Genomic DNA, 23,556 nt, shown 5'->3' with positions numbered 1-23,556 from the left:
CTAGCTTTCATCCAACTTCCTGCCCTGGCTCTGCTTGTTCTTCTGTCCCCTTACAGCAGTCCCTCTCCGCCATCCATCGTCTCACAGTGCCACCCAGTGGCGATGGAATGTAGTGTCTACAAACGTACCAACTGGGTTCTGATTGGCTGGAGGGTGTGCATTCTAACTGCTATGTAACCATAGCAACGTGCTGATTCAGTAGCAAGCCAAGTGAACGTTCAACTTTAGCTTAGCGGCTAACTTTGGCTCCATAACCTTTCAATTCCGAGTCCAAAATGTTCAACAAAAGTACGTAAATGTATTTATTTTAATTCTTTGGTAAGTGACCATGGTATAAGTGGGATAGCCTCGGCGTCGTGCATTAAAATCCTTTAACCATGGATTATCCCTTATGTAATCTTTGCTGCTCAACTGAAAAGTACGTCTACTTCCAATTACAACCTTAAGGCCATGATCTTGTACCTTTTTGTTCACAACAGTCACACAACAGTTGTGCTGCACATCTGTGACACTATGTGTCCTTGTTCTTCTCATGTTTTCACTCCAGGTTGAAGGTCCTTTTCTATCCAAGGTCTTTCATTTTTACCATCTTGCAAAGCAACCAGTACCTGAGAGTCATCTGAGAACTGAACCCACAGGCAGGCTAAATCCAGTCACTAGTTTTGAAGCCTTGATTTGTGAACCCTGGGGAGCTGGCCTCCATGTAGAGTCATCCCCTTGGTCATGCCTCTCTATTGACCCATTGCACTACTGCCCTGCCCTTACAGTGTCTAACTGGGTGCTATGGTCACTAACCCCTTCAGCCTCTGGGCTAGGTGCTCTTTCAAGAAGAACATATCAACGAAAAAGGCTTTCATATAGTCCCCCCCACTCCCCACCTACGTACCCCCTCCCACTCCCCACTCCCTGCTGTAAGTCCAGAGGAAATCTAGCTTGTATGACAGTAAGTGGTTTCCCATATAGAAATTCCTAGAATGATTGTGAGAAGTAGAAAGGCAGGCGCAGTGAACATTTTGGCCAAATATGTGGCCACACTCCTTGCCAAGGAGACCACCAGCAGGGGAATTCATGCTTTACTCCTAGGTTACTCTTTCAAAAGCCTGATCTTTTGGCAAATCTATCATCAGTGATGTCAGTGGCAGGACTCTCTGCTCTCAGACCGTCAGAACATACCCATCAGGAGGAATCAATCAATCACGGACATTCATCTCTCTATGAGCAAAAGGTTGCTGGTTCATCTCCTCCCACAGCTGACATGCTGTGACCCCAAGGCGGCGGTGGCAGCTGTGTAATAAGACCTCCACCGGTGGTACCAGCTATTTTCATCTCTCAGACTTGACGTCTCAGTTGCAGTAATAAGGCGTTTGTGTCATGCATGTTTCCTCATTGGACCGTGAACCTCTGCCCATGTTCTCTCGGGCAGAACACACCACCACCCCCCATAAACACATACAACCACACACACCCACCACATCTAGGTACTCCTTATACTAGAAAAAGCCTATTGTAGTCTAAAATCGAGTGTTTGTGCAACTGAAAAGTAGCACTTGCACCATTACGGTCAGTAGCTGTGAAATGAAATGCAGCCAGTCAGGTGTGGTTACACTCGGCAGAAAGATTATGTAGTGCAGAAGCGTGTTAAATCCATCGCTACTTTTTCGCCGCTTGCGCCAGCTTATCTACAAACTGATTCTTTGGCATGCGTGCGTCGATGTGTTCACGCGGCCAAGGGAAAGTCTGTCCGTACGTACAGCAGCTGCTTTTAAACTCACAATGTGTTTCTTGCCCAGGAGCAGAGGGATGAATTAGGAATGTATTAAGCATTAAGCTCAATCACCACACACACACAGCTAGACATTGGTTTTCTATCCTTGTGAGGACCAAAAATTCACGTTAAGAGTCAAAATTCTACTTTCCTCAACCCAAACCCTAAAATTAACCTTAACTGTGACCCCTCACCTTTCCCCTGAGACGTTCTACAAAGCAACCCTGATTTAAACCTGATCTTAATTCCTCACCTTTAACCCCTAAGGCTGATTCTAATGCCTAATTTATATACTAGACCTTAGCCTAACCCTAACCCCAGTTGTAACCCTAGCTCTAAACCTAACCCCCCCCCCCGAAATTAGCATCTTTATAAGCACACTGAGTCCCCATAAGGATAGAGAAACACGCAAACACACAACACAAACACACATACTAGCAGCGCCGCTGTGGTCACGTTGTTCATATTACACTCCATTATCTGTTTGATTCAAGCATATACAGGGAAATTGTGCGCTCCGTGCTATTTGCATGATTGTTTACATCTGTGTGTAAGTGCGTGTACATGCTCCCTTAGTGTGTGTGTGTGTGTGTGATGCTGTGGCTGCGTATTGTGTAGGTAGGAAAGTGTGCATGTGTGTTTGATGTTAATGGTTTCTGCAGAGGTCCCCCGGTGCAGGAGGCAGGCGTCCTGGGTCCGTTACACCGTGTTATGCTTTACTGAGATGTAGAACACAGGTGTGTGTGTGTGTGTGTGTGTGTGTGTGTGTGTGTGTGTTCTTGTGCGTCTGTCTTTGTGAAGACTGATTTGGGTTCTCGGCCGTCAGATTGAGGACATTTTTGTAAAGAGAGGACATTTTGGCCGGTCCTCAGTTCTGTAAGGGTCTTTCAGGGTTAGTGTTAGGGCTTAAGGGAATGAATGTAGTGAGTGAGGGGTCCTTACGAAGACAGAAGTACAAGAATGTGTGTGTGTGTGTGTGTGTAGGGGTGCAGTGGGGGTTCCTTCCCTTGCATTCTTCCTGTCATCTCAGAGTTGTTTGTTGTCCTTCTTTTCGCGTTTTCTCATCATTCACATTCTTTTCTGCTGCCTTGAATCTCTCCCTGTCTCTCTCTCTCTCTGTCTGTCTGTCTGTCTCTCTATCTGTCTCTCTCTGTCTGTCTGTCTCTCTATCTGTCTCTGTCTGTCTGTCTGTCTCTCTATCTGTCTCTCTCTCTCTGTCTGTCTGTCTCTCTCTCTCTCTCTCCCTGTCTCTCTCTCTCTGTCTGTCTGTCTGTCTCTCTCGCTCTCTGTCTGTCTGTCTGTCTCTGTCTCTCTCTCTCTATCTCTCTCTCTCTCTCTCTCTGTCTGTCTGTCTGTCTCTCTCTCTGTCTGTCTGTCTCTCTATCTGTCTCTGTCTTCTCTCTCTCTCTCTCTCTGTCTCTCTATCTGTCTCTGTCTTCTCTCTCTCCGTCTGTCTGTCTCTCTATCCTCTCTCTCTGTCTGTCTCTCTATTTGTCTCTGTCTGTCTGTCTCTCTATCTGTCTCTGTCTGTCTGTCTCTGTCTTCTCTCTCTCTCTGTCTCTCTATCTGTCTCTGTCTTCTCTCTCTCCGTCTGTCTGTCTGTCTGTCTGTCTGTCTCTCTATCCTCTCTCTCTGTCTGTCTCTCTATCTGTCTCTGTCTTCTCTCTGTCTGTCTGTCTCCTTCTGTCTGTTTCAAGCCCCATCCAGAAACTTGCGATATCAGAGACTCGATCACCTTGCCCTCTCTCTCTCTGTCTGTCTTCTCTCTCACTCTCTCTGTCTGTCTCTCTATCTGTCTGTCTCTCTCTCTCTCTCTCTCTCTCTCTCTCTCTCTCTGTCTGTCTGTCTCTCTATATGTTTCTGTCTTCTCTCTCTCTCTCTCTGTCTGTCTGTCTCTCTATCTGTCTCTGTCTTCTCTCTCTCTGTCTGTCTGTCTGTCTGTCTCTCTATCTCTCTCTCTTTGTCTGCCTGTCTGTCCCCTCCTTTGCTTCAAGCCCCATCCAGAAACTTGCGATATCAAAGACTCGATCACCTTGCCCTCTCTCTCTCTGTCTGTCTTCTCTCTCACTCTCTCTGTCTGTCTGTCTCTCTATCTGTCTCTGTCTTCTCTCTCTCTCTTTGTCTGCCTGTCTGCCTCCTCCTTTGCTTCAAGCCCCATCCAGAAACTTGCGATATCAAAGACTCGATCACCTTGCTCTCTCTGTCTCTCTTCTGTCTTTCCACTTACTGTTGACTCTCGTTCTCACTCCTACTCTCCTTCCACCCCCACTCCTCATGAGCGTCCCCATGAGAGGATGACAGAGATGAGAACAGAGCAGGATGCGGACGACAAAGAGCGAAGTCCTGTGAAAAACGGTGAGAACTGGCAAAAAGAGAGAGCAGCCGGAGAAAGGCGGGGTGGGGGTGGGGGGGGGTGTTTAGGGGAATGAAAGAATGATGATAGAAGCAGACTAGAGAGGCAGAGGTCTCAACAACTGTGGGACATTTTGACGGGGCCACTTTGGAGTCGGAGAGTTTCCCCCCGCTGGGGATGTAAATAAAGAGAGTGCGACGGGGGAAACTCAAACACGGTTGTTAAGTTAAAACATCACAGCCACGTGTGTGTAGCGCGGGCGACCCTGTTCGGTCAGCATCGTGGACACCTCCATCCTCTCTGACCTGCAAGCAGACACCATGCAAGCCCAGTTATAGAGCATGCATGACTGAACGCCTGCACATGCATGCATGCACACATACAATAATAATAATAATAATAACGCATTTTATTTGTATAGCACTTTTCAATGTACACAAAAAATGCTGTACGTAAGATAAACATAAAAGCAACACACCAGCAACATGCAACACACAGTATTATCCATCCATCCGTTATGCAAACCGCGTATCCTGCTCTCAGGGTGGCGGGGATGCTGGAGCCTATCCCAGCAGCCACTGGGGCAGCAGGAGGGGGGACACCCTGGACAGGCCGCCAGGCCATCACAGGGCAACTGACCACTAAGCATTTCTCTCTGAAAAATGAGAGACGTATAGTGACGTTCTCATACTTGATAGATAAACCCCCCCCCCCTGAACAAATTAACAACACTTTCTTAATGCGTTTCCTCTTCCTGGCTGTTTCGTCACAGCATTCGGGGAGGGGGGAAACGGCCGTTTAGCGCCGCTTTGGCTCCGGTGGTTCACTTTTTCAAGGTGGTAAAAACAGTCCAGAACAACCCAAACACTGGGATGGGGATGCTAGACTGTCGGGGATGCTTATGTTTGTCTCTGATGCGGATCTGAGCAGTCCGGACCACGGCGTGGTCCAGCTCATCCCGTACTGAAGGCAGAAGGCCCGTTTTTACCACCTTGAGCAAGCGAACCACATTAACCCCACGTTCAAAGCGATTCTGAAGAGGTGAGTTCTGATGCATGGTTGCAGCGTGGGCTGATCGGTGCAGTCTCTGATGTGTTTGGGGGGAGAGTTTCAGAGTGGGGGGGGGCAGCTATGGAGAAGGCTCTGCATATATAAACCCCCCCCCACCCCCCAAAAAAGGAGGGGGGGGGGAAGACACACAAATACAGCAGTACCAGTAGCGCCCAGAGCCGAATGTGTGGTTAGGAGAATCTGGACCCAGTTTGGCTTGATAAATGTTTGCCGTCAGTTGCCATGGCGACGGGTGGTCAGACGGGCTGCGGTACCGACTCATATAACCCCAATGAAAATGGAACCAGAGGAGAGGAGGCAGGATGGGACGGAGGAACGGTGGAGGGGTGGGGTGGGCTGGGGGGGGGGGGCTTTTGAGTGCGTCTGGGGGTAGGAGTTGTGTAGCTCTGTGGCAGATTTGCAGTTGTGAGGGGCAGGGAGAGGGGCTAACACGGAGCAGTTTTGGTTTATGAGAGAAGGAGCGAGGAACAAGACGGTGAGGGAGCGGAGTCATGTCGGAGGCCTGAGGGTGCGGATGGTGATTCTGCCCCCGAAATCATTAAAATGTGTTTTTTTTTGTTAAGTTTTATGACATTGAGAGATATGGTGCAGTGTTGGATAAGGCTGGACAGTTTTTTAGCAGAAGAGGCAGAGTAATCTACCCACACATATCCGATCTCTGGCTTCAGTTCACCTATTTAAGCCTGGTTTTATTCGCTGACTTTAAAACTGACTGCATGTTTTCGGTAACGCTCTCACCAACTATCGCTCCATCAAGGATCAATTTTTACCTACCTGATCACCTATTCAGGGAGACCTTGTGGCCATTTTGTGGCTGGTTGTATTTGTGTTAATGTGATTTTCAATTGTCTTTGAGCATGCTCAATTGGGAATAGTTGCAATCCCAGCAGTGTAAGACGGGGACAGGTGTACTCTCGCCCCCCCAATAGAAGAAGGAATAACCATCCCTGAACCAGGGGGGGGCCTAAGACTACACCTGTCGCCATCTCCTCGCCCCCTTTTTCTCCCTAACTGTATCCGGCCAATTACCCCCACTCTTTCCGAGCCGTCCCGGTCTCTGCTCCACCCCCTCTACCGATCTGGGGAGGGCTGCAGACTACCACATGCTTCCTCCCATACATGTGGAGTCACCAGCTGCTTCTTCTCACCTGACAGTGAGGAGTTTCACCGGGGGAACGTAGCGCGTGGGAGGGTCACGCTACCCCCCCCCGAACAGGTGCCCCGACCGACCAGAGGAGGCGCTAGTGCAGCGACCAGGACACAAGCCCACATCCAGCTTCCCACCCGCAGACACGGCCAATTGTGTCTGTAGGGACTCCCGACCAAACCGGAGGTAACACAGGGATTCTAACCGGCGATCCCCGTGATGGTAGGCAACGAAATAGACCGCTACGCTACTCGGATGCCCCAACATAATGATTCCTAAGAAGAAGAAATTATACAGTGTTGTCCATGCAGTCTGGTTCTTCTTGTACATGTAGCATTTTTTTCACACAGATTACAGATTTCTGTAAGTCAGTGAGCCCATGACCACGTTTGTGTTGACACAGGCGGCCGGTTCACTCTGTCGAGCGAGAGACAAGAGAATCGGCTCAATCAGGGCTGAGGACACGCTTAGCAAGAGCAAGGGAAGGGGAGAAAAGAGCGGAGAGAATAGAGGGACGAGGCGGCGCTTTAGTGAAGAGAAACAGAGAACATATCTAGTTTCCCTCTCAAAACCAAGTGGAATCCCCCTCTTGATTGTCCTGGCAGCGGTAATTTCGGTGTGTGTGTTGGTCTTGTTTCTGGTTCTGGAGTGCTTTCCTGCTCACAGAGGAAACCTTATCCCGTGTAATGGTATCACTGTAATATGTACAGTAAGACCCCCCCCCCCTCCATTCCACAGGTCTGCTACATTATGTCAAGTCAAATTCATGAAGTATCTTTTTTCCTAACGGATTTGATACACAGATGTACAGCCAATACAGATAGTGTAGTGCATGCACATAGTGTTTACTTCAAATGCAAAGTAGTTTGTCTTTATCACAGAAAGGTGGATCAGTTCATCTGGACACAACGTTTATTGAGAGAAACGTTTCGTCACTCATCTAAGTGACTTCTTCAGTCTCAACTGACTGCAGGTATCCCCACCCTTATAAACAATATAGTGGCATAACGACCGAAACCAAAGATTGGTTTCATATTGGGGTTTTTTTTTTGCTTCCGGTGTGAGGAGATGGCGGTGCAAATTCCTGTTTGCAGCGGCCTCACACAGTATTGGTGGGGGAAGATGGCGGCACAAACTTAAGTTTGCGGCAGCCTCACCCAGTACTGTCCATGCAGTGTCTTTGTCCATGTCTGCATCTAAGTTTGTTTCTTCGTTTGCTGGCTGGGAGAGCTGGCGCTGGATCAGCTGGGAGGGCTTGGTCTCCTGCATCCTACGACCGAGGCGGTAACACTGAGGGCGGTCTGACAGGACGCGGAAGCGGGGCAGGCTAAGCTAACTGCTAGCCCATGCAGACCAGCAGTTCCGATAACACCGAGTGTTGACTGTGTTTTTGGTGTCGTCGTGTGCCGTGTGGTGAGGTGTGTCGAAAGTGTTTGGCTGGGAGAGCTGGTGTTGGGTTGACCGGGAGAGCTTGGTCTGCTACGTCCGGTGGGCCCAGGGACCATGGCCCTGCCTGGTGCTGCGCCTGAGGAGGAATCACCGAGGGCGGTCTGACAGGACGCGGAAGCTGTGCAGCCTAAGCTAACTGCTAGCCCATGCAGACTGGCAGTTCTGACAGATATAAGTGTTTTGTGGTTTTTGTAGGTTTTTTTTGTAGTTTGGATAGATGTGTTCTTGCAGTGTAGATATGTGTTTTTGTCTTTGTGTTGCACTGCTGTGGGCTGGGGAAAACGATGTTTCGTTTCATTTCATGTGCGCAGGTGCATGAAATGAAATGAAGAATGTTACTGATTCGCAAATACACGTATTTGTTATATTAGCTAGAGTTTCGATGGCCATGTGTACTATTCACAGAGGATTGGGGAACGTTTGCAATCACAGCATTGTAAGATGGTGACAGATGTACTCTTAGGCCTGTGACAGTAGGATTGTTGTTCCTAGTTTGTGCTTCCGGGGAGCAATTACAGTGTGACACAGACCCTGAGTGATGATGCTGGCTAGCGCTGAAAGTAACGGAACGTTATGATTGAAGGATTTATGTTAATAAAGTAATAATCAAGTAATGCCCAGATCAGACTACACAATATTTTTTGTCTTTCACGATGGCACCATGTCAGGCTACTGATATAAATTCGTGTCCTTTCTTGGCCGCCAGACTGGCCACACTACAAGTTTGTTTTTTTTTCCTTAACAAAAGTTGATTATAACCTCTTTTGTGTAGATGTAGAAAAGGCTTAGAACCTTGGAAAATAGGTCAGTAGCTAACTTAGCACCTCAGTGTTTCAAATTACATGAAAAATACCTCTTTGAAAATAATGTATAAGCCAAGTTATACCCTTAATGTGGCTAAGGTACTTGGATCTTCCACAATAAAATGCTCCTTACTGCAACAACATACAAGTAGATCCATATATCAAAGTGTCAAAATGAACTAAAATGAATCTGACTGGAGCAATTTTCCCTCCATATTTGTAAAGCGAGAGAGTCAATCACCTTATGAGGTAGGAGGCATCTTCACAGGAGGAAGAACTGTGAATCTCGCACATGTAGTCAGTCAGTTAGGATGATCTCGCCTTCTCCATCAATGCACGCTCTGGCCCCAACGAAGAACGCCGTCTTCCCCGCTGCACGAGCCCTCTGCACTTCAGGCCACAGCCTCTGCCTCCTCTCTCGGTCCCCCTTGGGGAAATCCTCCTTGAACTGCAAACCACGATCTCTCAAGGAGGACGAGTTCTTTGCCGCCTTCCACACCGCATCCCTGCAGAAACGCGAGACAAACTGGAGAATGATCCCTCTGGGTCCGGTATCATCGGTGGACTGTCGCTTCTTCCCAAGGCGATGAACAGTGTCAACGGCATCCACAAGCTTATCTTTCATGCAGGGCAGGGGATTCCATGACAAATGCTCACAAGACAAATGCTCACAAGAGAAATGCTCACAAATTGTTTTATAATCATGATTATCTTTAAGATCACCATTTCATTTGTCAGGGAGATGTGATCCCTCTCACATGCTCAGGCCTATGTGACATGTCTTATGTGACATGCAACAGAATGTTCAGTTGACTTTTTGAAAAATAAAGATTGTAAAACAATTTGTGAGCATTTGTCTCTTTTTCTATTAGTATTGTGAGCATTTGTCTTGCGAGCATTTGTCTGCACACCAGGGCAGGGCAGGGCAACCTGGCAAATCTTTATTACTTCAAGGCGAACGTTTTACTTGAGCAGATTCAGGGACTCCCATTAGCATTAAGTTCCTCCTTCTCGAGTAGGAGTCTAGGTCATCCATTCTCCTTTGCATAAACCTGACATCGTCATGGTGACAGCCTTAAGGTCGGAAACCACACAATCCACCTTGTTGTTCAGGTCGGAGATTTTGCCCTCACTCATGTTGGATCTATTGTCGATAAGCTTTGTGGAGGTGGCAAGCTGAGAGTGGACATTACTGACCAGGGACGAGTTGACAGGATCATATGGTTTTTATGGTTCTTACTTGGCGTAGCTGGCAAAGACGGGAACTCCTCCTCCGTTATGCAACGGGCCGCCAAATCACCTCCGTCTTGCGCGTAACCATGGCCACCGCTAGCTAGCTAGCGCACACGCTAAGCTAGCTTTGTGGTCTTCACTTGAAAGAGACGAGAAAACACGTGGTTTTTTCCCCCCATTTCAGGATAAACTCTTTGCGCGCCGAGTGAAAAGTCTCACTTGAACAATAAACAGGCAGTTAAACTTGACAAATAGTAGGCTTTTCACGAGTCTTTCAAACGCCTGGCACACAGCGTTGCAAAGACGGTCCGCTCCGGCCGCCATCTTGAACGGTCCCCGCCCCGCTGCAAGCATGATCCCGCCCATCGTCGTATGCTGACGTCACCGCGTCATCTGTCGTCATCACGACCGTACGCGAGTTTATGATAATATATGTGTTAATGTTGTATACATTTAATAATGTGACTATTGTTGATTGACGTTGTTGTATACTATTTTTGTTCACTTTTGTTAATAAAGTTCTTAAAAAGAAAAAAAAAGACCGTACGCGAGTTCATAGGTCGTCGGGGAGGCGGGTCAGGAAGTGTCAATCATGGCGGAAGCGCTGTGTGCGACGCTAGCGGTCTTGCGCTCGGAAAAGAAAGAGAAAATAAAGAAAAGGCGATTGTGGGCCCGTCCCTGGGTGTCACCAAGAGGACAATATGAGCTGTCTGCCCTTCAAAGAGAACTCGAGGTAACGAACGCGTCCGTGTCAAGAAAATCAGCCAAAAAAAAAATCGCCATCTTCGTTCACGCATGCGCGCCAGAGGGCATTCTGTTATCCTATTGGTCGGCGTCAGGAACACGTCTTGGTGCGTCGGTCAGGGGTGTCGAACTTGACGGAAAACGCTAAGGAAAAACCGCGAGACTTGTCGAGTCCGGGGTCGTGGGGCGTCTGACGCTGGTCGGCAGCGACGCGACAGGGTCAAAATCGGCCTGAATTCGTGTAGTCTGAGCCGGGCATTCAGCTGTAACCGTCCATTCTGTGGGGTTAAGTAAAGGACAGAATCAAACATGGTGGCGGCGGGGTACAAGTTCAGATGCGAACGAGTGCTGCTAGCTAGCTAGCTAGCAGCACTCGTTAGCTAGCTAGCTAGCTAGCTAGCTAACGTGAATTAGCTTAGAAGCCGACCGACTAACCGAACGCCGCAGCGGGAGGGCGGGAAGGGATAACGGTCGTCGGGATGGATGGACTAAAACCTCCGGCAATGCCGGTGTAACCGGTTATTATCTTGCCCGGTGCGGGATTCGATACGGGGTGTACCGCGCCACAAGGCTACATCGCTAACCGCTCGGCTAAAGGGTCAGACCCGTTAGCTAGGGGGCTAACGTGTCTCATTAGTAGTTTACAGTCGTCACCCTCTCCCCGGAAGCGCGCCCTCGCGCTTTGTTCTTCCCACGCTCCGAAGAGACTTCTGAGGATCTGCACACTTCCGGATCCCACCGCTGCCACCAATGTAAGCGGTTATTTTCTTGCCCGGTGCGGGATTCGATACGGGGTGTACTGCGCCACAAGGCGACATCACTAACCACTCGGCTAAAGGGTCAGACCCGTTAGCTAGGGGGCTAACGTGTCTTATCAGTAGTGTAAACTAGTGTTAGATTCCAGCCACTGCTGTTGACAATGGCATATTTGTCGCGATGCCTGCAAGATTTGCCATGGATAAATGTCAACGACATGCACAGAACCGTCGACAAACTCTCACCCGCACCTACCAGCAAACGGCTGAGAAAAATACGCCATTGTCAACAGCACGCGCCAACAAACAGGAAACTGGTGTGACCACTGCAGTAGAAACCGGAAGTCAGTGGCCTACAGTTATGCGTAGAGTGGATTGTGTCTGTAACGGATGGATGGACGCCTGACCAAGCCGGAGGTAACATGGGGATTCGAACTGGCGATCCCTGTTTTGGTGGGCAAGGGAATAGACCGCCACCTGGACGTCCTCCGAGAGAACATTTTTAATTTGCTGTAATATCCGATCCCAGTTGGAATAGGGATGAGTCATGTATGGTTTCAGAGTCGCCATTGCACAATAGGGCAGCGGTCACACCGCAAAGGATGTAATTAATGTAAGGCCAGCTGGGCCCATCGGCCACCTGAGGCTAAAACTGTTATTGCTTGATAGTAAATGAAGTCCACTTTTTTTTACGACAAAATTAACCGCATAGCCCTCGTACCTGCAAGCAGGGGTGTAGCACAAAATTCTGGGCCCTATAGACAAGCAGTCTCTGTGGGCCCCTTTCCTCTTTTGTCTCTCACGCCTCCCTTTTTTTAGTTCTAGCATACTGTATATTACTTACAATCACAGCACATTAATCAATTTTAACTTAACCAAGTGTCAGCGATGCTCGTGAGGGGCGGACCGAACCATTTTGCACGCACCTTTTGTAAGGGGTGAGAGGGGCCTCAGAGAGCCTCCACTGTTTTCTTTGAGTCCCTCAACCGATGCATTGAGCCAGTTTTAACCGAAGTTATGGCACTAAGTAGTTCGAAATTGAAACACTTGGGCACCATTTTGAATTTTACAGAGCCGGGCGGCATGGCTCAGGAGGTAGAGCGGGCCGTCCAGTAATCGGATGGTTCCTGGTTGAATCCCCGGCTCCTCCTTCAGAGAGTATGCCGAAGTGTCCTTGAGCAAGACAGTGAACCCCCAACTTCCCCTGATGAGCAGCTTGGCACCTTGGTGGACTAGAAAGGCGCTGTATAAATGCAGTCTATTTACAGACAAATCGCTTTAATTACAGAAACACAAACTTAATTCCAGGCTTCTCGAGCCCCCCCCTCGCCTTCTGGGCCCTGGTAGCCCCCCCCACGACGCCCCTGCCTGCAAGCCTGTTATGGCAGAAGGTGATCGCCTCATATTCCCTGCAGCGCTGAATCAGTTAATTTGTTATGGTGCTTTTTAAGAGGCCGCTGCGTGCTACGGAGGCTTCGTTATTGTTACTTTCATTCAGAAATACGCAGCGCAACGGAAATTAGCCCGGCTTGGAGCGTCTCGGTTACAATTACGCGCTAAGTCCGGCCTCTGTAATTGATCCCCATGGTAACGAGAGCAGTGTGGCTTTTATTTTGACAGTTGGGTCGTGTTGCTCCGTCTGTTTTCTCAGTCTTAATACCTCCTGTGACTCCCATGTCTCTCTGTCACCTCCACAGAACACACAAATTTCTCTCACCTTTCACTCCCCCGTCTCTCTCTCTCTCTCTCTCTCTCTCTCTCTCTCTCTCTCTCTCTCTCTCTCTCTGCGCCTCTCTCCGTATAAAGGACAAGCTTGTGTGCCATAACAGGAGGCTTACTATACTCGGTGGTTTTTATAACCCACACCCTTCCCTGGCTCCCCGCTTCTCTCCCTCTTTCCCCCAAAACTGAACTCCCTTTTTTTTCCCTCAGAGGTTGTCTTTGGTCACTCTGTTTATATCCATCTTGTCAATCTCTCCAGTCTCCCCTCCTCCTCCTCCTCCTCCACCTCTCCCTGCAGGGCTTGAGCATGGGAAGAGAGAGGGAAAATAATAATAATAATAATCCAATGGTGCGACTGGCCGTACTAACTGCTCACGTGTTTTGGATGCTTCCCAGTGATTCTAAGCGACGAGTACTGACTGTGGGAATATGTCCTATATGGTTAAAAGAAAATGACTTACACTTGCATTTTTCCCCCCTCCCAAAGTCTACACCTTTCCCTCTGCAGTGCCAAGTCTCCAGCTCAGTAACGTATTTTGTGGTCCCACAGAGTTGTGCGAGTGTTTCAACATCGACGTGAAGCATCCGCGAATCTTCACCGGCCCAGAAGACGCTCAGTTTGGCTTCTCTGTTCTGCAGCATGAGGCGGACGGAGAGAAGTCGTAAGTCTGTCTGTGTTTGTCTGTGTGTGTGTGTGTGTGTGTGTGTGTGTGTGTGTGTGTGTGTGTGTGTGTGTGTGTGTGTGTGTGTGTGTGTGTGTGTGTGTGAAAGTGAGTCACAGCTATGTGGTAATGACATATTACAGTGGTGTGAATGTGTGTATGTTTATGTGTGTGTGTGTGTGTGTGTGTGTGTGTGTTACCTCCGGCTTGGTCAGGCACCCCTACACACACACCTGGCCGTGTCTGTGGGTGGGAAGCCAGATGTGGGTGTGTATCTTGGTCGGTCGGGGCGCCTGTTCAGGGAGGAGGGGGAACCGGGGATAATAGCGTGATCCTCCCACGTGCTACGTCCCCCTGGCGAAACTCCTCACTGTCAGGTGAAAAGAAGCGCCTGGCGACACAATTGGCTGTATCTGCAGGTGGGAAGCCGGATGTGGGTATGTGTCCTGGTCGGTCGGGTGCCTGTTCAGGGGGGAGGGGGAACTGGGGGGAATAGCGTGATCCTCCCACGCGCTACGTCCCCCCTGGTGAAACTCCTCACTGTCAGGGGAAAAGAAGCGGCTGGTGACTCCACATGTATCGGAGAAGTCACGTGGTAGTCTGCAGCCCTCTCCGGATCGACAGAGGGGGTGGAGCAGCGACCGGGACGGCTCGGAAGAGTGGTGTAATTGGCCAAGTACAATTGGGGAGAAAAATCCAGAAAAAATGACAACAAAAAAAGAAAGAAATGACTGTGTTGACTGACTATATTATTGTGGTGCAGCATGCTGGTTGGTGCTCCATGGGACGGACCGCCCAATAACAGGAGAGGAGACGTGTACAAGTGCGTTGTGGGAGCGGAGAGGAACTCGAACTGCAGCAAAGTGAATCTAGGTGAGAGAACCATATCACAGTTACACTGCTGCACCACCGTTTTGGGTAGTCACAGAAATTTATGTACAAAACGTTCTACGGTGTCAAACAGCTTGAAACCAAAGAGGTTCAAATCACCCCTGTCTGTGTTTCTGTGCATCTGTCCCAGGTGAGACTGCCCTCCAGAATGTATCCAGGAACCTAAAAAACTCTCACCTGGGGATGACCCTCACCCCAGACTCACCTGATGGTTTCTTGGTATGTAGTCTCAATACTGGGGGAGTCGGTCTTATATTACTGCTAGGTAACTGGTTCCAGTTCAGGTCTTGAGAGGATATATGGTAAAACCTGATCCTGTTTGTCAGATTTTGGAATGAATCACCTTCAGCTGTCATAATTTTTGTTTCATGTGGACACGACCGTGTGGAGCACTTGAAATCTTTGCTCGCTGAATTTCTTGATCTGTCAATGAATCATGTGTTGGCAGGAAGTGCAAATAGATATACACAGAACCAGATTGCACAGAACCTCCAGCGCACACTGGGGCGGTTTGCAGCTGAGTGTGAAATGGCCGGGATGAGAGTCAGCACCTCCAAGTCTGCCAAGTCTGAGGCCATGGTTCTCTAACGGAAAATGGTGGATTGCTCCCTCCGGGTTGGGGACGAGTCGTTGCCTCAAGTGAAGGAGTTCAAGTATCTCGGGGTCTTGTTCATGAGTGAGGGTAGGATGGAGCGGGAGATTGACAGGCGGATTGGTGCAGCATCAGCAGTAATGTGGACGTTGTACCGGACCGTTGTGGTGAAGAGGGAGCTGAACCGGAAGGCAAAGCTCTCAGTTTACCCATCAATCTTTGCTCTGACCCTCACCTATGGTCATGAGCTCTGGGTAGTGACTGAAAGGGTGAGATCGCGGATACAAGCGGCTGAAATGGGTTTCCTCCGTAGGGTGTCTGGGCTCAGCCTTAGAGATAGGGTGAGGAGCTCGGACATCCGGAGGGAGCTCAGAGTAGAGCCGCTGCTCTACTCTACGCCAGTTGAGGTGGTTCGGGCATCTGATCAGGATGCCTCCTGGGCGCCTTCCTTTGGAGGTTCCGGGCACGTCCAACTGGGAGGAGACCCCGGGGTAGACCCAGATCTCGCTGGAGGGACTACATGTCCAGTCTGGCCTGGAAACACCTTGGCATCCCTCAGGAGGAGCTGGAGGGCGTTGCTGGGGAGAGGGACGTCTGGAGGGCCCTACTTAGCTTGCTGCCACCGCGACCCGACCCCGGAGAAGCGGCTGAAGATGAATGGATGAATGACCGAACCAGATTGCTCCATTTCTGAGGCTGCTTTGGTTCCAACAAAATTACTGGCTGGCCATGCCAACAAGTGTGTTTGGATTTGTGTATGTGTAAATATGTGTTTCTGAATTTCTGTGTATTTTTGTCTGATTTCTGTGTGTTCGTGTGTGTGTGTGTCTAAGTGTTGTTGTGTCCGCCAGAAATATTTAGAAAGAAGAAAAACACTCTATTTGTCATTGTAAGCAAGCATACAATGAAATACACCCTCTGCATTTAACCCATCGTCCTATTGTGTAGAAGCAGTGGGGCGCTGCAGCGCCCGGGGACCAACTCCAGTTCCTCTTTTCATTGCCTTGCTCAGGGGCACAGGCAGGAGTATTAACCCTAACTTGCATGTCTTTTTTTTGTGCCTTCCCCCCCCCCCCTCTTTTTCTCCCCAATTGTGCTTGCCCAATTACCCCACTCTTCCAAGCTGTCCTGGTCGCTGCTCCACCCACTCTGCCGATCTGGGGAGGGCTGCAGACTGCCACATGCCCCCTCTGATACATGTGGAGTCGCCAGCCGCTTCTTTTCACCTGACAGTGAGGAGTTTCACCAGGGGGACGTAGCGCGTGGGAGGATCATGCTATTCCCCCCAGTCCCCCGAACTGGTGCCCTGACTGTCCAGAGGAGGCGCTAGTGCAGCGACCAGGACACATACCCACATCATGCTTCCCCCGACCAAGCCGGGGGTAACACGGAGATTCGAACCGGCGATCCCCGTGTTGGTAGGCAGCGGGATAGGCTGCTACGCCACCCGGACGCCCCTACATGCCCGTCTTTTTGATGGAGCACCAGGAGGAAACCCACGGAGACACGGGGAGAACGTGCAAACTCCACACAGAAAGGACCTGGGACGGCCTGGGGTTCGAACCCAGGACCGTCTTGCTGTGAGGCAACAGTCTGGGCCACCGTGCTGTCCCACTCCACCTTCATTTTTTAGAAAAAAAAATCTATATATATATATATATATATATATATATACTATATATATACTATATATTTTATTTTTATTCTTTTTAAGAAAATGAATTTTACTTCTAATTTGGGTGAGGAGTCATGTACAGTTCAGTAAAACGGGCCAATTCACCCCATTTTTATTTCTCTTTCTGTGAATATGTGTGTGTGTGTGTGTGTGTGTGTTTATCCTAGCCCCAGCGGTCAGGTCTATAACAGGATCGGAATGCGTCTCCGGCCCTTTGTAATGACAGACCTACCAAAAGCCATAGCACCTCTCGCCTTCCTCCCCCTCCCTCCTCTCTCTCATGCCTCTCTCCATCGCTCCCTCTGCGCCGGCCTGTGTGTCTGTGAGGAGGCCTTCCCATAATGACAGAGCGAGCAAACCCAGGATGTTTCTCTTTCTTTCATTCTTCCCCTCTTTTCACCCCTCTCTCGCTCTTCCTCTCTTGTCTGTGAGCTGCATGCACGAGTTTCCTCCTTTTATCTTGCAGGCAGCTCTCTCTCATCTCCCCCCTTCTTCTCCCACTCTCGTTCTCTCCCTTTGGTATGAAAGCCAAATAAAGGGTGCGCTTTGAAGACAGAAGTATTTTTATGCGCTGGTTTCGCCTGCCTCACCTCCCCCCATTTGCACAATCAGATTTAAAATTGCTTGGCTGGTCTCATGTGTTCTGGCTCTGTTAAACCGCTCATGACAGCGGTGGCTGCCAACACGTCAACAATAGCCCAACACTCTCTCACTCTCTCTCGCTCTCTCTTTCTTTCTCCCTCCCTCCCTCCCTTCTCTCTCTCTCTCTCTCTCCTCACTGTCTTACTCTACCTCCCTTTGTCTCTTACTCTACTACTCTATCTCTCCATCTGTCTGTCTCTCTCGCTCTCCCCCCGCTGTCTTACTCTACCTCCCTTTGTCTCTTACTCTACTACTCTATCTCTCCATCTGTCTCTCCCTCCGTTTCTCTGTCTGTCTCTCTCTCTCTCTCCCCCCGCTGTCTTACTCTACCTCCCTTTGTCGCTTACTCTACTACTGTATTGCTCCATGTGTCTCTCCCTCCGTTTGTCTCTGTCTCTCTCTCCCTGCTGTCTTACTCTACCTCCCTTTGTCTCTTACTCTACTACTCTATCTCTCCATCTGTCTGTCTCTCTCTGTCTCTCTCTCCCCCCGCTGTCTTACTCTACCTCCCTTTGTCGCTTACTCTACTACTCTTATCTCTCCATCTGTCTGTCTCTCTCTCTCTCTCTCTCTCCCCGCTGTCTTACTCTACCTCCCTTTGTCTCTTACTCTACTACTCTATCTCTCCATCTGTCTGTCTCTCTCTCTCCACTGTCTTACTCTACTTCCTTTTGTCGCTTACTCTACTACGGTATCTCTCCATCTGTCTGTCTCTCTCTCTCTCTCTCTCTCCCCGCTGTCTTACTCTACTTCCTTTTATCACTTACTCTACTACTGTATCTCTCCATCTGTCTCTCCCTCCATTTCTCTGTCTCTCTCCCCCTGCTGTCTTACTCTACTTCCCTTTGTCGCTTACTCTACTACTGTATCGCTCCATGTGTCTCTCCCTCCGTTTGTCTCTCTCTCTCTCTCTCCCCGCTGTCTTACTCTACTTCCCTTTGTCGCTTACTCTACTACTGTATCTCTCCATCTGTCTCTCTCTGTTTCTCTCTGTCTCTGTCTCTCTATCTCTCCCCTCACTGTCTTACTCTACCTCCCTTTGTCTCTTACTCAACTACTGTATCTCTCCATCTGTCTCTCCCTCCGTTTCTCTCTCTTTCTGTCTCTCTCTCCCCCCACTGTCTTACTCTACCTCCCTTTGTCTCTTGCTCTATTACTCTCTCCATCTGTCTCCCTCCATTTCTCTGTCTCGCTGTCCCCTTGCTGTCTTACTCTACCTCCCTTTGTCTCTTACTCTAGTTCTCTATCTCTCCCTCTGTGTCTCTCTGTCTGTCCCTCCGGCTCCCTCTCTCTCTCTTTTTCTGCTCTGCCTCTCACCATCTGTCCCAAACTCCCAAACCACACTATATTGTAGTTTTTCCATTACTTATTCTTCTCTTAAGACTTGTTTTCTTCTTTGTTCCCTCTCTGCTCTCATTTTGTTTCTTTGCTGTGTGTATATATGTGGGTTACACAGCCGCGTTTTGTGTGTGTGTGTGTGTGTGTGTGTGTGTGTGTGTGTGTGTTTGAGCCCGTTGACTGCAACCAAATTACTGCGTACACGACTGGTGCATGAAACCCACTTGGCTCCGGCTGGCAGCAGCAGAAGCTGCTAAAGGGGCTGCCAAATACTTGTTATTAGAGGATGTTAATGTGTGTGTGTGTGTGTGTGTGTGTGTGTGTGTGTGTGTGTGTGTGTGTGTGTTACAGGCGTGTGCCCCTCTTTGGTCTCAAGAGTGTGGTACATCCGTCTTCAGCACCGGGATCTGTGCCTCCGTCAGTGATGACTTAGAGCCCAGAGAGACCATAGCTCCTACCGCTCAAAGTAATCATCCATCTCCACACACACACACACACACACACACGTTTATATCGCTGTACTTATTGGGACCTCTCACTGACTACCTTCATTCCCTTGCCCTTACCCTAACCTTAACCATCACAACAACATGCCTAATCCTAACCCTTACCCTTACCTTGACCTTACCCTAAGCTTAACCATCACAACTACATGCCTAACCTGAACTCTTACCCTAACCTTAACCATCATAACTACAAACCTAACCTGAACCCTTACCCTAACTTTAACCATCACAACTACATGCCTAACCTGAACCCTTATCCTAACCTTAACCATCACAACTACATGCCTAACCTGAACCCTTACCCTAACCTTAACCATCACAACTACATGCCTAACCTGACCTCCTACCCTAACCTTAACCAACACAACTACATGCCTAACCTGAACTCTTACCCTAACCTTAACCATCACAACTACATGCCTAACCTGAACCCTTACCCTAACCTTAACCATCACAACTACATGCCTAACCTGAACCCTTGCCCTTACCTTAACCATCACAACTACATGCCTAACCTGAACCCTTACCCTAACCTTAACCATCACAACTACATGCCTAACCTGACCTCTTACCCTAACCTTAACCATCACAACTACATGCCTAACCTGAACTCTTACCCTAACCTTAACCATCACAACTACATGCCTAACCTGAACCCTTACCCTAACCTTAACCATCACAACTACATGCCTAACCTGAACCCTTGCCCTTACCTTAACCATCACAACTACATGCCTAACCTGAACCCTTACCCTAACCTTAACCATCACAACTACATGCCTAACCTGAACCCTTACCCTAACCTTGCCCTTACCCTGACCTTAACCATCACAACTACATGCCTAACCTGAACTCTTACCCTAACCTTAACCATCACAACTACATGCCTAACCTGAACTCTTACCCTAACCTTAACCATCACAACTACATGCCTAACCTGAACCCTTACCCTAACCTTAACCATCACAACTACATGCCTAACCTGAACCCTTACCCTAACCTTAACCATCACAACTACATGCCTAACCTGAACCCTTACCCTAACCTTAACCTTACCCTAACCTTGACATCACAGCTACATGCCTAACCTGAACCCTTACCCAACCTTAACCATCACAGCTACATGCCTAACCTGAACCCTTGCCCTAACCTTAACGTCACAGCTACATGCCTAGCCTGAACCCTTACCCTAACCTTAACCATCACAGCTACATGCCTGACCTTAACTCTTACCCTAACTTTAACCATCACAACTACATGTCTAACCTTAACTCTTACGCTGACCTTGACTTAATCCTAATTCTAACCTTAACCCTAAACCCAAGTCCTGACCCTAAAATAGACCCTTTTCCTCATGGGGACCCATAAAATGTCCCCACCAGGTAGGTGGTTTCTGGTTTTTCTATCCCAGTGGGGACATTTGGTCCCCACTGGGATAGAAAAACACAAGCACACACAAATACACACACATACATATATATATATATATATGTGTGTGTGTGTGTGTGTGTGTGTGTTTAAAACAAACATCCGGGCTGTAAAACACACACCACACGCACAGCCGAGCAGAAACACACGCTAATCAAATATCTTAACTCCTGTGTGCATCATCAGGGTGTTCCACGTACATGGACATAGTCATCGTGCTGGACGGGTCCAACAGTATTTACCCCTGGTATGAGGTCCAGAACTTCCTCAGCAATATCCTCAGCAAGTTCCACATTAGCCCAGACCAGATGCAGGTAAGGCACAGCGTGTGTATGTGTGTGTGTGTGTGGGTCTGTGTGTGTCCTTGCATGCATACGTATGTTCATGCACAGCCTATAATACTTGTGTTTGTGATGGAATGTTGTGGGTTCTGAGTTCGAGTGTAGTTTTCCCTGCAGTGTCCCCAGAACCTCTTTGCCTTTTCCCAGAACAGTTCCTGGAGTTTGTGTGCGCCATGCAGGGAGCAAGACAAGCCAGTCACTTGAGCAAAAACATGCACACGCGTCACACATGCAGAGCGCTAGCTTGACAAGTAGGAGCTGAATGAATGACTGCAGTAATGCAAGAGGACGTGAGCTGGGCCTTGCTCGGGGCTGCGGCGGAGCGAAGGCGGCGGAGGAGGCTGGGGGGGTGGGAGGGGGTTGACGTGGAGGGAGGTAGCTTGGGAGCGGTAGTACGGGAGGAGATGGGGATCTTCTGCAAAAACAACAAAAGTGAGAAGATTTTGCGGGACACCGGGGTCAGGCGTAACAGGCAACGTGAGGTGAAAAGGAAATTCCTCTGGTTTTTGAATGAATTCTGAAAATCCCCAACTGTGCCGTTTGCTCTAGGGCACAAGAGCTGGTATCTGATGAGCTGCTTCTCGGATGTCCCTTTCCACAGCTATGGGCATGTTTATGACGCAGAAGTCATAAAATGATTACCGTGTGTCGAGCAATGCGGTAATGTCATCGTGAGTGTGTTTGTGTGTAACCACGCATATCTATCTGTGTGCACATGTGTGTTTGTGTGTGTGTGTGATTTCAGGTGGGTATCCTGCAGTATGGTGAGGTTGCAGTCCATGAGTGGTCTCTGAGAGACTACCAGACCACACAGGAAGTGGTGGAGGCTGCCAAGAACATCAGCAGACAGGAGGGACGGGAGACACGCACTGCATATGCCATCCACATGGGCTGGTAGGGCCTGTCAATCATTTTCCTTCCATTCCTACTAGTTAACCAACCTGCCAGTCAAAGGCAACTTTGGCGACTTGTTTGGAAACTGCCTCCGTGTTCAAGTATAAATGTGGTCCATGTATTATTTTCCAGAAAAAGCATGATTAATTGCTGTTATGGGCATCAGAGCAATATTCAGTGGGCTGTGTGTGCTGCTTTCAATTCTGTTACGTTCGGATTTCATGTAACATCACGATACTTCTTGTCAAAGCAAGCACGCCAAAAAGGAACAGATTCAAGCCAAAGCCACCACACCAGTACAGCAGAAACTGGTCCAGTAATATTAGCATTGCATTGGCAGATTCCGTTGTGGCTCCACTACACTGTTTTACGGTTCAAAAGCTACGGTACTAAAGATCGGCATTTTCATTTCCCTTCCCGGCACTTGTGGCAGTACTGCATACTCATGGCTGTGGTGTTTGACCGCTCCAAATCTCAGAGAATCCATGCAACAAGAAACAGTCACCCATGTTGTAATGTCTGTACCTTACCCCCCGCCAAACAAGAACACATGGCTGGAAAGGCATTGTTTTTTTTGGGGGGGGGGATTTTTTTCATCCCCTTTTCCCCCCAATGGTATCCGGGTAATTACCCCACTCTTCCGAGCCGTCCCGGTCGCTGCTCCACCCCCTCTGCCGATCCAGGCAGGGCTGCAGACTACCACATGCCTCCTCCCATACATGTGGAGTCGCCAGCCGCTTCTTTTCACCTGACAGTGAGGAGTTTCACCAGGGGGACGTATCACGCTATTCCCCCCAGTTCCTTCCCCCCCTAACAGGTACCCTGACTGACCAGAGGAGGCACTAGTGCAGCAACCGGGACACATACCCACATCCGGCTTCCCACCCACAGACACGGCCAATTGTGCCTGTAGGGACACCCGACCAAGCCGGGGGTAACACAGGGATTCGAACCGGCGATCCCCGTGTTGGTAGACAATGGAATAGACTGCCACACTACCCGGACACCCCTTAATCTACGTTTTGGCAGTTAATGTTGTTTTATCTGAGGTCCCCTGTTGGCTTATCCTTCCATAACTGCTTCTAAGCACAACTTTGTTGCTTCTTCAAACATCCCACTGTCTGTCTGCTTCCTGGCCGCCGTATTGAATACTGAAATGCATCGCACTGAATCATTTTCCCTGGGAAATCCTGCACGACAGTAGCCATGAGAATGAGCAAGTACCAAAGCATGTGTGATTTGGATGATTGTGGGTTAGCTATTGTCCTAAATGCACCAGAAAAGGACATTTGTTTACATGTAAAATCTTTAGGATTGTACCTTTAACTTGCCAGACAAATGAAGGGCTTATCTGAGCTTTGGCAGAGAATTGTGATCACCTCAAATTAAGGCGTATAATTAGAATTACCTTGTTTTTTTTCTGTACGTTTTGGATGATATTTTTTGCAAATGTGTGTCTTCATATATAATTCCGTAGGGATAAATTGAGGTCTCCCATGTAGCACACTTCAAATACTCGACATTCTTGACCGTATCGCAGCCTTG

At 48.9% G+C, this 23,556-nt stretch overlaps 1 protein-coding gene across 1 annotated transcript in view; it reads left to right on the top strand.

Moving 5' to 3' along the window:
* The window catches only part of itga10 (integrin, alpha 10), a 53,369-nt gene that overhangs the window by 2,612 nt on the left and 27,201 nt on the right, over positions 1 to 23,556 (top strand). The window contains exons 2-7 of the mRNA XM_056286550.1: positions 13,593 to 13,704; positions 14,468 to 14,577; positions 14,726 to 14,814; positions 19,194 to 19,308; positions 20,963 to 21,090; positions 21,863 to 22,011. Coding sequence (XP_056142525.1) covers positions 13,593 to 13,704; positions 14,468 to 14,577; positions 14,726 to 14,814; positions 19,194 to 19,308; positions 20,963 to 21,090; positions 21,863 to 22,011 — 703 coding nt within the window. The remainder of the gene's footprint in view (positions 1 to 13,592; positions 13,705 to 14,467; positions 14,578 to 14,725; positions 14,815 to 19,193; positions 19,309 to 20,962; positions 21,091 to 21,862; positions 22,012 to 23,556) is intronic.

This window comes from Lampris incognitus, chromosome 9 (genome assembly GCF_029633865.1).
Source record: "Lampris incognitus isolate fLamInc1 chromosome 9, fLamInc1.hap2, whole genome shotgun sequence".
Taxonomy (NCBI): domain Eukaryota; kingdom Metazoa; phylum Chordata; class Actinopteri; order Lampriformes; family Lampridae; genus Lampris; species Lampris incognitus.
This window is presented reverse-complemented; position numbering and strand designations above follow the sequence as displayed.